Raw genomic sequence first — 15,581 nt, 5'->3', positions numbered from 1 at the left:
CCATAATCGCCGCGTCATGATAAATGATGTTGTTTTGATGTTCCGCACCGAACCGGGCTGGAACTTGCGGCAATTGTCTTACGCACAGTTTTGTATGTGTGATGTGCATTTTAACTGCGGTGTCTAGTGATTGCTGTACGGGGAAGGTTTTAAACGTTTGTACAATGCGGTTGTTGTCCGCCCCGAATTTCGTTCCGATTGATCCTACAATTATCCGGAGCATGTAGATCGTTGCTGTGCATGTTGCTTTAGTGTTTTATTTCTTTTTAATATCAACAGTCAACAGTTATCCTTGAGGTCCATAGGTCATGGAACTGCTAGCTGGACACGCTTGCCGCCTATATTTGGAGGAAAATAATGAAGTTTGCTTTAAAAGGAGCGCGTTGATGTTTGTGACTTTTAGTTCCTCATGTTATTGACGAAAATAAATAGCTGTAAAATATTGTTTGCAGTCAGGAAGTGATTTCGACAATGGTTAAGCTATCACTAGAGGTTGGGACAGAGTATTGCTGCTTCCTAATAAAATACCCTAGATCCTTGAAGGGTGTATGCAATAACTATTACAAGTTTGGGTTCGGGTTTGTCATGTTGCACACAGACTCTTCTTCAAGCTTTACTCCGCTCATTGTCCCTCGTTGAAAGCGATCATTGACGAAAACATGTTACATCAACCATATGTGTTCTCCGGATACCCGCTGAGCCAGACAATATATGAAAACGAACGAAACAACATAACTTATCTCCTTGGCGAAGAATCCGTACCTAAGAACATGGAAGAACAAGTCAAAAGCAAAGACATCCAAAAACATCATTTTAAGCAGTAATTGAAGCCACAAAACCAGGCCCGGTAATTAGATGGTTTACAACCGGGGTGGACCCAGCAATGTTCTCGTTCGCACTAAAGGATGTCGTAAAGCGGGTGAGGAAAGATCCGTGCCGTGTGCTCAAGTAGATCGTATTCTCCGTTACCCACCACAAAGGACACAAGACACAAGTCCGTTTCTTTCCGCTTCATCTTACCGTTTCTTAGGATGACGCGTCGAGGCATGCACCCGTTTCGGAACGGGCATGTGTTTATTTTCGGCACATCGCGTGTCCAAAGATGTTCTTGTCTACGAGCATATTGCGCTATGCAACCGTGTTTGCCTTGTGTTTGGATGAAGCGAGATTGGCTTTTGTTTACGGTCATAAATAATTTGACAGAAGTCACTTTCGCCCGACCAATAGCTCAGGGACTCGGGAATGTTTTGTGAAGGTTGGGTTGATGTTGTGAGATTGGAGGGAGATAGTTTGACGTTATAAGGTTCGTCGTTGGATTGGAACAGGAGAAAGAATTCAGCTTCAAAAGTCGCACTACAAACAAGGATTACAAACGAATTCAAGGAATCATGTGCGAGGGAAAAGAGCGTAAATGCTAAGAAATCTTTACCTCTAATTTCAGATAAAACTCTACCAGTCTGTTCCAAGAAATAGATTCTCCAGTGAACGAAAGAATCGCCAACCGTTGCATATAAGAAGCTTAGAAACAAATCGGTGCCTTACGGGAAGTGCTTAGTTAACTACCGTCGTGCGGGTACTGTTGGCTTTTAAAGCTGTGATAAATGACCAAAAACGTGGAAAGCTATAGCAAAAAATTCGATGCTTACGCATTACGATGCTGAATCGCATAAGAAGAAATACTCCGCTAAAGACGCCGTAACTGCTAATTCTTTTGTCTCGCTGTCAGTGAGCAGTTTAACGAGCGGTGAAAATTGCCAGCATTCGTTGGCGTTGTCAAAAGAGTCGTAGAAACGAAGCGAACGAATTTTCCTTCCTTCCCGTAAATGAGCGAATGATTTACGGAGAGCGTTTTAGAGAGCTTCTTCACTAGACGGTGAAAATCTTCGGAGCGTGTTGCGTTCATCGTGGTGGTAAAAAAGTTTAGCGACAAATCTGGCGTTCCGAGTTTAACACATTTTCCGTGGTCGTACTTCGGAAATGTTTGATTTATGACATTGGCAGTGAAAGTCGAAATCCAGTGAGACAAGGAATAATCGGTTTCAGGATCGTGAAAGAGCGCCTAGGAAGTTCGATCGGAGGTTTAAGGCTGCTGCAAGTTCTATGAAAGCATATTATGATGGTGGAAAAAGCGGAAGGATTTCTCTACCGGAAGCCGGTCTATCAGTACTTCCAGTACCTGGACACAACGTAAGTAGTGGAACGAGTTTGACACACATCTTCATACTAATGCCATGGTTTGATCCGTGTAGGAACATAGGAATTAAAGCTAAAATCTAATATCACATTTTATTTCTTTTTAGGTAAGTGATTCCATCAACTAGGAGCATTTGCGGAAGTTTTTGCTCATCCAGTGGAGAAACGTTTGTATATTGATTGAACAGAACAGAACAGATGTGCCAGAATACGTTGATTATTTACTTCCGTTGCGTGGTATATTGCCAACGGTCGATTTTATTTTCCCATAACCCTTCAAAGCTTAAATCAACTTTAACGCCCCGATCGTTGATGGACGTGGGATTTGATGACCGACCGACAGCGGCTGAAGATTTGTCGATCGTCTAAAGGTCCCCCAGATGTAACACGCTGACAGTGAATGTTATGTTTGCCCCGTGTTTAGGTGTATGTTTAATTCGATCACATTCGGGGTTTTTGACATTCGGGCCGTACTACGGCACGTGTGGGCATCGTTGTATGATGTGGTCCCGAGACAAGTGAAGGTTGTTTACAGCTCAAAGGGAGCTTTATATCGCCCACACGCGCATATGCTTCATGTTGTGAATGCTACGGCTTGTTGTTTTGTTGTAATTCTTTTGTGAGGAAGCATAGATCGATCGATCAACGTATCGATTTGTTGATAGAGGCCTACGGTAAAAAATGTAATGCGAGATCCAGTATTTTTTACTTCAAACTTCCATGCAAACTGGCGGCTTTTGTTAACAACAATGTATCGATTCCTTGTCTTCATCTTCACTTTCAATTCCCTGCGAGAAAAGATGATTCATCTCAGTAAATTTCATTCATTTTTTTATCGGTATCCGCCAGTTTTCTGGAATAGAACCATCTTTGAACGATTAAAATTGGAAGAATAAATAATTTCTCGCTTCCGGCAGCAATACGGTTTCGATCGTGCCATATAATTGGGCTATGCTTCCCTTCTGCTAAGTGCTCGCTGTAGATCGATCATGTAAAGGGTGATTTATTGGCGAGACTTTTACTGTTGAGCAGCTTAACAGGAGAGAATTTAAAGGAGAATAATTGCTTCCATAATCGGCACGGGAACTGTTTGAAGATCTTCATCGCGTCTTTATCTTTTATCGAATTCTCCTTTCGTCGTTAAGATATTCCTTGGAGAAGGAAGTTCTAATCTTTTCAACAGGAAGTTCTGATGAAAGCATGGTATAGTATGGTGCCTAAAGAGAGCCTAAATCGCAACATTATCTTGGAGGACCCAATACCGGACCTATGACTATCACTTGGTCGAAGTAAGGGATAATGAAGTCTGATGAATGAACCTCTGAATATGGGTCTTTATGTTAAAATTCAGGAATATAGCAAGATCAAGTCTGTCTCGACAAGGATGAAAAAGATTCAAGATAAGAAGGTAGAAGAAGGATTATTCTGTAGCAAAAATATTCATCATAATTCACATCTAGTGCTCTGTTTCTCGTTAGACATCTTTGGATATTTTGGAAGATGCCCTAAAGCAATTTTCTGGCTCTCCTAGCTATAGCCATACATCTCTCAAGCCCTAAATTGAAAATTGTTTTGTTTACTGGTCATTGAAAATCGCTTCTCTATCTCTGGCTCCAGCCTCTAGACTGCTGTAGCATTGTTTACGTGTTTTACTTTAAAATTGAAACAGTTTGGCAGCTTCAAGGATGCAGGCTGAGTGGTAAACATTTTTCCAACTAAAAAGAAGCAGTTAGGCTAACAGCTAAACTGTGATGTTTGTGCCTTGTGCATCTTTCACAGTTTTGACCGGTTTAATAATTCATGCTGATCACAGAAACGGACAGCAGACGAATCAGAATCCACTATGCCGCAGTGGCGTGACGTGGGAACAAACGCTAGTCTTTATGGTCTGACTCGCCGCTGCATCACGACGATTGGATGTTTCGAGGCGTCTCGAAGGAGGACAGAACAATCGGTCCAAAAAAAAAAAACGGAAGACGAAAATGGTACCATCTCGTCCTAGACAAGGATACACAGGGATAGAATCCTTGTCGAGTGCAGCAATGTTTGTACGTGTGTCCGATTGCACGGCTGTACAACAGACACTTGAGTCACGGGTCTGACAAACTGCCAATAGAATATCGATGATGAATGTGTGTTTTGCGTTTTGCCATCGAATGGTTGATCACTCGAGCTGACCGAGAAATCCTCAAACGTTTTGTTGAAGATATTTTACAGCATTGTTTGTTTGTTGTAAAGACGCGCGACAAATCTTCTGATTAAACATTTCAGACCCATATGTTGAATGTTTGGGCGATGTTGGAATTTCTTGCACGCCTGTTCTGTGCTCAGGGTTAAATCGCGCGCTGCTGCGAGCCGCCCGAAGTCGAAAGATATATTATCTGTCAAACAAAACGGACGGCGCCGTTTGTTTGCTCTTTTTTTTTTCCTCCCTGTTTCTGGTCTGATCAGATCATCCACCCATGTGGGAATGTTAGATTTTTGGCCCATTAGAAAGGAATTTGAAGCGGAGTAGGTTTCGCATGTTTAAATTGTCTGAGAGAGAGAGAGAGACCGAGAGTCGTACACAAAGAAGATAAAGTTCGCTTCCTTGTGCTGAACACGCTGATGGAAAGGAGATGATAAGAAGTTATCGGTTTTGAAAAATCATTTAAAGAGTTGGAAGCAGAATTTATCATAATGTCTATCTATTGTTTGTTTTCAGGATTTTTCCTCTTGGAGAGTTGTCTAAACCGTAGCGGCTAAGCTCTTCCATTTTTTTTCCACTTTTAAAAATAACCACATGACAAAAGAGCGCGTGCTCTTCTCACGAGGAACACGCACAAAAGCAGTATTCTTCTTTGATCTAATCATAAATTAGACCGGCCAGTTTGATCTGATCGATCGGTGGTAATGATTTCTTCCCGTCTTTTTCTGTAAACATCAACTTGATCGACTACAATCGGATTGCGGATTCCTGTCAGCCACATATCGTCGATGGCCTCTAAAATTGTTGCCCACGCTGCCCTCCCAGCTTGTGCATGCCGTTTAGTCTACCCCAAAACTCCTGACACTGCACGAACTGGATGTTTTTGCATCGACACGCTACCTACTACCGGGCAGGTTGAAGTTGAAATTGAGGTTAGTAGTGTTGTGCCAAAGACTGGGCTAAAGTAAGCAAACCGTCGATGGCTGGCAAACCAAACTCGTTTCGTGCGTTTCGTTGCCGGGAGAGGTTTTGCTGCGGGGCAACCAACACCTAAACAACACTCAGCCACACATGGTCGGGGTTTTCGCTGGGCAACGTCGCGAACAAGGGAAACGATGCAGCGCATACAAACACATTCGGCGGTGGAGGTGATAAACATGATTCTTCGAAACGCTATTAATAACTGCTTTGAAAAATCCAGTCTTGTTTTACCCCCAAGGACTTGGCTGGGGTGCCCGGGAGGTTCGGTTGGAGATCTTGGTGGATTTCCTATTGCACCACATCGGTTTCGGTCGCGGCTCATCATCTTGGCGGTTTTGCATCAGCTCGATCAGCGATCCGAAGAAGGAGGATTTATTCCACGCAAGCTGATGCGTGCATCTTTCCCAGAAGTGCAGCCCAAGTATCGATTATGATCGACATCCATGTTTTCCTGGGGGAAGATTGCACCGCAATCAATGATTCATGCGGTGTTGTTCCCAGTCGCCCTTAAAACGAGAACACAGTTTGAGACGATGCAACCCGGCGGCTTAGGCCTGGCGGCATTGTGTGTGTGTGTTTCTATTTTTAATCATTTTTCTTCACATGGAACCCTGATTCGGTGCTCACTGGCATCGGTGGGGGTTTTATTTTTCTTTTCGAGTATGTTGTTGATATGTTTGTTTTGCAAATTTCTTGCTAAATATGTGCTAAACGAGTTGGTTTTATTTATTTTTTTTTGTGTTTTTTAGGAACTTATAATTGTTTTAATTAATTTATTCATTTTTTAAGTCAATTTATTTATGGATTTTGCTTTAAATAGTTCCTGCTAAAGCTTCCTAATTCTTATTGGAGTTTTTTTTAACGGTAACAATTCTTCTACATTTTTTATATAAAATTTTCTTCTTCAATAACTGCCCAATATTTGTTTCAAACTGGTTTGGCAACATTGACAGAACGATTTTTGAGGGCCCGTAGGGTCACCAAATGTAGCAACGACCATTACGCAACGCAGTGAATTTGTGAGCAGCATTCAGCAGCGCTGCATAGCCGCCGGTTAATTGGTTAATTTGATATAAAACATCTGCTCTCTGGTTGAATCGCACTGGACAAAGAACTAAGGAAAACACACACACACCAGCAAACCGTAACATCCCGGAAAACTATAGTTCGGTCCGCAGTCCGCGCTCGATAGCACACCCCGATCTCGGACCCTTATAGCCCTGTGGGGCTCGTTCAAGATTTTCTGTGTATTCTCTTTTTCTTTCACTTGCTTTCGGCGTGTTCTGTTTGTTTACTTTCGATTTCGAAGACCGGGTCGGGTTCGGTAACGTTGCCTGTGCTCGTCGTGCGTCCGAGAAGCTGATTATGCTTTCGGCAGTTTAGGGTTTTGGGAATGCTTCACAGGCAAAACCCCACGAACAGTGGTTGTTTGACTTTACCAGTGCTGGAACCACTGCCAGCAAGCATAACGAGCACACTTGGTATCGACGCAAATGAGAGGCAAAAAACGGGAGCAGAAAGATAAAAAAAAAAAACAGAGTCGGAGAGGTCTAATGTTTGGCCCCCGGGACACTGCTCGTCGCATCTTCGTCTAGCGTTGCGCTGGGTGCAATAAACGTTCTCGGACGGAAAAGTTTAATGTTTATGTGGATTGCATTTTCTGTGTGGTGACGTTGTGCTGCTGGCTGTATGTGCATTATCAGACCGACCGACAGCCATACGGGCCCGAGCGTACATGAGCTTGTGCCTCTGCGCACGGAAGCAGTGGTTGTTGTTGAGGTTTGATTGAGAAAATAAACTGAACCAAATTTTGAATTCAGTTTGCCTTTTTTGTTGTAGTTCTTGATTGTTTGTCAGTAGCTCAATGGACATAACAACTGGAGATTACGAAACATTTCAAGAATAGTAAAATAGAAAATTTAGATAGCGACTGATGCAATATCCTCTTTCAGAATTGTTTTCCAAAATTCTGATGTCTCTTCTCTTTCCGTGGACAAACATTTTCAATTTTGCATATAGTGAACACAGAGCAGTGCGGCACATGTTGGACATGCCCTGCAAATGTCCGGAAACAAATCCAAACACTGCTAGACTGCCAATGGTCGTCCAGAATGTCCAAAGCAACAAGATTAGAAATCACTATAAAATCCTTGAAGTTGCAAGTTGGATGACCTGAATAAGTTCTGCATACCTTCCTGGTGGCACCTTTGTAGGGCTTCATCTTACCAAAGGCACACCAGAAAGTTCATTGCAATGCGGTCAGGTGTCGTCCCGCTTTGTGACTATGGCGACTTTGCAGATCCTTGCCAACCCAGTATGACAGCAGTATGCCAGGACAGCAGTACGTGATACACTTCCAGAGCGCCCCAAAAGACAGGAGCAACATTTCCGCCTGCATCGGGGACGAGTCTCTTGATAGGAAAACTAATATTTTTTGCATCATCTCACACCGCTACGCCTTGCGCCATCACGTGTCAAGCCGGGCAAACACGTATGGAGTTGGGCCGAGGAACGCTCATTCTTTTCAAAGTGAAATCTTCCCTGTAAAGTCCGCTGGTGGTGGTGCTGCTGCTATGTTATGTTTAAAGGGAGGAAAGATCATAAATTCACTGCGCAAGTAAACGAAACACGTAATCGAAATGGAACATCCACACACAAGGGGCCCTCTGCGCTCTGGCCAGCGTGCACACACAGCTACCAATTCCAGAAGGTGGTGTTTCAGGAAATCTCGGGTCGGCCGGGCGTACGTCAGCTGGGTGTGTAATTTTACAACGGTCTGGTTTTTAGGTTCGGAATGTTCGGAAGAAGCGGCCCGGACGGACCGCGGAGCTAGTTAATGTGGAAGCAGCTTCAGGCTGCTGAGAGTGTTTGTTGACTTGACCGCAGCTAGAAACCTAAAAAAAAAGTGCACTATAAATGCTACACCCGGGAGAGGGATGATGCACTCAATCTAGATTGGAAAATATGGAGCGTTTGAACGGGGGGTTTCGAAACAGTTTGAAACTGGATCATGACTTGCATCCGTGAGTTCACATAAATTCTACTTAAACTCTAGTTTGTACGTTAAATGCGAAGTTTATAAAGTCATGTTTAATATTCTACTTCGGTCCATAATGATGTCAGCAGACATCTGGTAATGAGGCGTCTCTTGTTAGGCCATAATCGCTTATCCTCAGTACATGCTGCATAATTCTGACACATACGCAACCCATTGTACGAGGGACAGGGCACGACCCTTCGGGGTGTCATTGCGCTCAACACAACACGACGCATCGCGCACCAAATTGCGTACTTCTCTTTGATCAGCTGCTGCTGTGAAAGTGCAACGAAAATTGGGGGCAATATTAAATTTAACGACTCGCGATGCGTGCGCATAAATTACGGTTTTGCCCCTTCCGTCTGCCACTCTGTGGTCCCTTTTGGGCGGAATCTTACCAGTAATGAATTTGGTTGCTGTCTGCCTACAAGAGATTCGTGTCAGCTGTTTTCGCGCCCGTAGCACTCCATGTGTGCTGCCATCTAGCGTATTGTAGACGAAGCGTGACGATGCAAGGGTGCAGTAGCGCAAGTGCACGAGCAGTAGGTTTCTGTGCTCCTGGGGTTTTTGTACGTCCTGATCCTAAATAACCCTGAGTGGATACTATTTATTCATCATCGTCAGCCAAACCTTCTAACCTCGGTACCGCCACTGCACGCGTTCGGAGATCTGAAATCCTGTGGTTGATGGTATTTTCTGCCACATTTATCATTTGCCCACATCTCCCGAGACACTTTGATGCAAGAAAAAGCACAGCCGGTCCGAAACCGTTCCCCTCGTTTCAAATATTCGATGAGTCATGTGGTGTGGATGCAACTGAGAACTGAGTGGTATATGGCAAACGCACAGTATCAGATCTAACAGGCAGAAGGGACATCGCTGACATCAGCCGTAAGACGCGTTGCATAAGTGGTGGATGGCGACCCTTCCCGATGGGTTCACAGCGCGCTCCGGCACTCAGGAGAATGTAATTATGACTTTTGTTTTTATGTTTATTCGACAAAGCCACTCTAGGCGTCGAAGGTCTTCTTATAGGACACCGAAATGGTTACCCATTTCCATTCGCTGTAAGAGTGAGAGAGATTCCATCGGAGACTTCGAGGCACTTTACAGTGAACTTCGGTTGCGCTAGGCATCCGAATATCATAAATCATGATCTTTAAAGGGTGTACTGGGGGGGGCCGCGAAGGTTAACCCAAACTAGCGTACATGCACAGTGTGAGGCATTGTGAGCGTTAAAGTGACATTCTACGTTTTGGTTTGCCTTTACGTAGCAGTTTCGCGCTGCGCAGATCAGATTTATGGGTCACAGCTCCCAACCCGAACCCCGGTGTTCGTAGTTTCCCATTCAGAATAACTAGCTTTCTTCATGGCGACGGTTTGTCTCGTGTTGGAACTGTGCCTGTAGGGCAGTTCGATAGGAATGTAGGGGAACCATTGAATGATATCTCATTGCGTGTGCCTTCGGGACGTAATCTTATCACTACACGCTGCTTGGACTAGAAGAGGCAAGAAGCGAAGAGAGTTGTATATTACGGGCTTTAAGGGCTGCGCTTGCATCAACCATTGAATCACTCGCGCGATACACGGCAATGCACAAACAACGGGTAGTAAAACCGAGCCAATAGATGGATGAATTATTGGTGTTCAGATTTGTTTATGTTTGCTGCGCCGTCGTCTCCGGAGCAGCAGAAATCGAAAACTCCAATGGAAGAATGCCTAATGGAACACCGGCTGGCAGTGGTCAAAAAATGGGTTACGCAATCCGGCATTTCGTCGGGGTCGTAGTTTTTTTTTTTCGCGTTTCAAAGTTTGGGAAGAGGTCCACACGCTTTCGTCCCCGATGCCTTCGAATCGACGAAGTCGCACGCGAAGAGTGCGTGAGTGAGGAAAAGAATTATGGTGGACATTTTTCCTCGCCGTTTTGTGAGAAAACAATGTGACCTACTCCGGTGGCTGTTGGGAATGGGGAGGATGGGAGAGTCGGTGGATGTGTGGCACTTTTGGGCGATTTGATTGGTTTGGTAGTTGTGTTTTTGAACTTCAAACAAGCGAACCTGATGTCGGCGAGCTAATGTCAATTGGATTGGGTTTTGGTTTTGTTGACTTTATTTCTAACGGCGATGTTTGTGGTTTGTATGTTGAAGAGAAGGACTCCTGAACTTATTTAAAGTTACTTATTCAAAAATAGCAATTTCTTATTATAGTTAGGGTTAAGATGCGATACAGTGTTCGAACAAGCGTACTTTCATCTAGGGGTCCCTTAAAGGCTTTTGACGGGCTAGGGCGCTGTTCCATGTTAGGGCGTTGCCTGAAGGTTTGCATATCTCATGGGCTTGACCCACGATTGCCCAAGCACCCAAGTGTCTGCGTCTTACGGTCCTGAGGGTTATAATTTCCAGATCATTAGCTTGATCTTTCCGTACCTGGTAGCATATCACCTTTAGTGCTCGGTCAAGCTCTTTAAAGCATTGAATGATAGTTGGGGAAGTGTATGGTGTTGGTAGCCAATCGTGGTGTTGCGATATTCTTTTCGGGGTGAGTCACAGCCACCGTATCGCGCACAGAGTTCGCGGAGAGAACCGCGCTGAACGAGCGAAAGGCCATGGCTTACCTTAATTTGGCAATTACGTTTACGGTTAAGCCTCTTACTTATACGGCATGGGTGTTTCTGGCGGCTGATTTGTGCAGGTGTGCATTCTACGAGCGGAACGCGACGTTCATACCAAACCAATCGTTCGATAAGTTTAGTGTAAATGAGAATTTCTATCCGCCAAAACAGACAAGGCGAATCGTTTCTCGCGTTGCTTCAACACGCCTACACTGTTGTTTTAAAATTTAAATAATAAATTGATGATTTATAGCTTGCGATTAATTTAATCTCGTGTCTCGTAAAATGTTAAAGTTAGGTTAGTTCTGAAAACGAGACTTAAAATAATAAACACTACATCAAATAAATGCCTGAACTGCGTAATGCGTTTGCGAACAAGTAAATGAAACCCCCCGCCTGTGTGTGTGCTATTAAATTTCAACTAGAAGCTCCATTTCTTCGTAATCTATTCACGCTAGAGACGAATGAAACCATTTGTGTGCGAAAGCAAAAAAGGCTCAACCAATTCAAAGTTGCTGCACCCGCACAGGCATAATGCGGCCCCGGGGTGGGTATGGCCGGTGGGGCAGAAATCGATCGAATTTGCATATTTCTTTATGCGAGCGTCAGGCATTCCTTCTGTGGTGCGACACCACCACACCAACTCACATGTGACGGACGATGTTGGAATTGAGTTGCTTTACGATACGAGCAGAAGCACTTTCGAGCCGGATGTTTCATTTATACACCCTGTACTGCTGCACACTCGCAGTCCTTCGTTTTGGAGATCGTGTGGAGATGTATCAAGAATAATGTATGCCAAAAGAAAGAAAAAAGGCAATTTATGACAGATGACAGCGTTCACATGGAGCGTCGTAAAGATTCTGTTTATCACTCGTACACATGTGTGTGTGTGTGTGTGTGTGTGTGTGTGTGTGTGTGGTTTTTGTCTGGGCAGTGAGTCTACATCATGGTTTGTGAGAATTCTTCTGATGTCTTTGGTGTGTGTAGCGAGGAAAGGTCTTTATGAAATTCCTTGCATGCACCAGGATATCCGTTAGGAATAAAAATTATTCTTGGTGTGGCGTTTTAAAGTTGGAAGCTTCTCTCGAGATCAGAATTGACGATATGCACCCTAATCCTCAACAAAAATCAGTTGATTTCAGTTGGTATGCTTCAAACAATTCTTTAGTCTCATTTCGATTCCTTGAACTAATTTGTTCTTACACGGTGTTAGACATTCTCCCCAGCCAGTGTTCGTGATGACTGTCCTGTTGTCTGTATTTATTCTTACCAGGTGAAGGTTTGTTGTTTTTTTGTTTTGCAAGCAAATTGCATTTCCATGTTAGACGTGCCTGAATTGCAAGGTTATCGTGCTGCACCTAGCGTTGCTCTTTAGCTAATGTAGGCGAAGGTACACGATTTTTCGCATCGTGCTACATTTGAGGACGCGAACAACTTCCAGCAGACCTGCAAAACAAAGAAAATTCTTCACCGCCACCTGATCTGACCTCAGTTGGCTCAGGAGATCCTGATAAAGAGATTGATGTTGGTGTAGTTCACCCTCCCAAGAGAGCGATAGCATTATGTGCAATAAATCATGTTCCATGAGATGCATCAAATGGATTGATCGTAAAGGGTCAATCGTGTGTCGGGCAATTTATTAATGCGTTGAGTGACAGGAGATAGTACAGAGCTGCAAAAGTCGGCATTTGATGGCGATTTTTCGTCTAATAGCAGCAGATTTCGTCGATCGCTTTGCTGCAGTGCTCCTGGTCCTCTGTGTCGTAGTACGCCATCGCCTTAACCCCGAGCTGATGCAGCTGACGTATGGTGGCGTTCAGGTGTCCACACTCCCAACGATTCTCGTCCATGTAGAGCGTCTGCAGATGGGGAAAGGAATGGTTCACCTCGCACATGCTCAGATAGCGCAATCGGTTGCGGGCCACGTTCAGCTCCTGCAGCATGCTGAACCTCCACTCGCTAGCGTCCAGCACGCTCAGCAGATTGTCGTGCAGCAGCAGGGTCGAAAGGCGGGGCAGATGCAGTGACCCGTCGGTCGAGATGGTCTGGATGCGGTTGTTGGCCAGGTTCAGCTTCCACAGCTCGGTGGCCATGTCGAACAGCGAAAAGCTCAGCGACTCGAGATAGTTGTGGCGCAGATCGAGCGTACGCAGGGCGGGCAGCGCTTGCACGAAGTCGATCGACTGGAAGCGATTGTAGCTGAGGTTGAGCTCGCGCAGCTGATAGTTTTGGCCCGGCTCAACGATCAGCTCGAAGAAGTAGTTGTGGGACGCATCGAGCGAGCGCAGATTCGTCCACAGCACCATCGTCTGCAGGGAAACGTTTTGCATTTCCAGTTTTTCGGTTGACTGTAGCCGATCGGCTAGCTCCTTATCGATAGCGACCACGTACGTCGAGTCGTCCGAGTGTGGATAGGTACCGAACGCTAGATGCGGATGATCGGGAAACTCGTACTCGGACAGGTCCATCGATTCGACGATGGTAAAGTTGGAGATTTCGCATTCATTTGCCCGATGCTCGTTACACTCCAGCTTGCGGCCGATGGTGCACCCGACCGTGAACACCACCACTAGAAAACTGCACAAAAAAAAGGAAACATCACATCATTCCTTCTGCAGGACGCACTCCGTTTTCCAGCTTAGAAACCCACCACAGCACACTGTTCCGGGACATCTTTTTGCACTCACTCCGAGAGCCGAGAGAACCGACACAAAACTGACCACTCCAGTGCTACGGATGTGACTGGTACGGGGCCGCGTCAGTATTTATACAAAAACATTGCGAATGTCGTCCGGTGCAATGTGGAGCATCCAGCATCAAGCCAACGGAAAGAAGATGTCCCCAATTAGTTGGACAAAGATAAAGCGGGTTAGATATCACTTGCGGCCAAGCGGGTACTTTCTATGCGCAACCCGACAACTAGCCGAGTGCGTACAGCGATTTAGGAGCTACGATCACCGCAACCTTGTAATCTTGTGTTCCGACAACTCAGCTGTACGTAGGCCCTTGAAGCAATTCGCCTGGGATCGTAATCTGGAAGGTCTTCGGTAATTATATTGCACTGCGCGCGGTGTGCAGGCTCTGGATTGGGTAAGGAACGAACAAAATCTGTGCTCCGTGAACTTTATGCCACAATTTTTAATAAAAACCAGCAGAAAAAATGCAATCAAATTTCCAACCTTTAAGTAATTGCAAAACATCATCGGGTTGTGCGAAATAGAATGGGCCCAATCTATCTCCGACCCCAGATAGCAGGAACTCGCAGCGCCAGGCAGCGGAGCGAAATCCGTGATTGAATTTAAATTGAAATTAGACACGGCGCTGGAATGACCGTCATGCATTCACGGCGTCAGGGCGGTGCGGCCTGAGGTACTTGTAAAAGTCAAGAACGACACAGACACACTGCGCTCGATATGCGCTGGTGGAGCACGGGAGAGCGGATGGCGGAAGTAAAGTCCAATGACGGTTAGCGGTGTTTGGTATGGCATTCGATGCAACGAAACGCGGTAGAAGAGGAGGAATACGCAAATCGACATCTCAATCTCGGGAGGATTCTGGCCGGCAGCGCCAAGCGCCAAGGCACAATATGCAACGGTCTGGCCCTGGGCGCACTACTGGCATGACGCTTGGCCGTGCCGACGCGGTGCTGTCATGTTTGACATTGTTTGTCTCTGCGCGTTGCGGAGAGGTTTTGACATGATGAGGTGCGCTGCTTGTCAAAATAGGAAACCTAGACTTAAGAGCGCACCGCGTTTAAAGGGAATTATGCTTTATTTTGAGACTGATCGGTTCGTACTCATCGCTGAGCTGTGGTAAAGTATCAGATATCGTTGTTTTAATTAAAATTCCTTACTTACAATGTTTTCAGCCTTTAAACCTTCCTGTGTTGCAGCCCCTGAACATCTTTCTTTATTGCATCTTTGGAAACGTAATGCTTCCAGTAATATTGCATCTATTGCACTCCTTAATAGCTACCGCCTGTAAAGCATTCTAACAACTCCTGCAAACAACTCCGCGCCACGGACCTGTTGCTTCAGCTCTGCACCACCCTTTTCCGGCATTACCATTATTTGCATGCTATCGGCAAACTTGTGCGCTTTGTTGCTGCCACTTACTGCAGCACTTTCGCTGGCCACCGCGTTTGGCAAACACGTCTTAAAAGGGGTTTATCATCAATCGCGCGCGCCACACCAAGCCACGGGGCTGTGCACTTTGTCTTGCTGCGGTGCGGCGGGCTCTTACTGTGCGGTGCAAGAAGTCGATCGTAAACCAGCATTTGTATCTTAATTGAAGTCAATTACCTCTGTACACGGCGCAGTTCAACAATCGATTAGCCTAATTCATATGGCAAAAAGTGGCAGTAGCATGGTGTTCTGCCCGTTCGGTACCTCTAGAGAGTGCTGTAAAAGGTGGTCAAAACGGCACGTGCCGTTTTCGGAAAACTTTCACCACCAGGTAGTGGATCTATTGCAGTTCTAAGCCTTTCCTCCACTATTGGAATCGTTTCTTCAATCGATGCCTCTTCCATCGACTCCTGTTTTAAAATTGAATACAAAGAGCATACCAGC

General features: G+C 45.2%; 2 protein-coding genes across 2 annotated transcripts in view; one reads left to right on the top strand and one right to left on the bottom strand.

The window, feature by feature from the left end:
* LOC118503516 overlaps positions 1–15,581 on the top strand; it is a 72,964-nt gene that overhangs the window by 19,689 nt on the left and 37,694 nt on the right. The window contains exon 2 of the mRNA XM_036036876.1: positions 1,442–2,187. Within this exon, the coding sequence (XP_035892769.1) occupies positions 2,114–2,187 (74 nt within the window). The 5' untranslated portion in view covers positions 1,442–2,113. The remainder of the gene's footprint in view (positions 1–1,441; positions 2,188–15,581) is intronic.
* On the bottom strand, positions 12,160–13,799 carry LOC118503517 (septation initiation network scaffold protein cdc11-like). The gene is made up of 2 exons (XM_036036877.1): positions 13,664–13,799; positions 12,160–13,590 (listed from the first exon to the last, which is right to left on the bottom strand). The coding sequence occupies exons 1-2, from the start codon at positions 13,684–13,686 to the stop codon at positions 12,720–12,722; spliced, it is 894 nt and encodes a 297-aa protein (XP_035892770.1). The 5' UTR covers positions 13,687–13,799; the 3' UTR covers positions 12,160–12,719.

The sequence above is a fragment of the Anopheles stephensi genome, chromosome 2 (genome assembly GCF_013141755.1).
Source record: "Anopheles stephensi strain Indian chromosome 2, UCI_ANSTEP_V1.0, whole genome shotgun sequence".
Taxonomy (NCBI): Eukaryota; Metazoa; Arthropoda; class Insecta; order Diptera; family Culicidae; genus Anopheles; species Anopheles stephensi.
Note: the sequence above shows the minus strand (reverse complement) of the source record. Positions and strands in the feature narration are given on the sequence as shown.

Bases quoted from the DNA above. Each gene is read 5' to 3' on its own strand.
- LOC118503517 (XM_036036877.1), bottom strand. From the start codon at position 13,686: ATGTCCCGGAACAGTGTGCTGTG. The intron at 13,591-13,663 runs GTGGGTTTCTAA...TTTTTTGTGCAG, and splicing joins TCCCGGAACAGTGTGCTGTG to TTTTCTAGTGGTGGTGTTCA.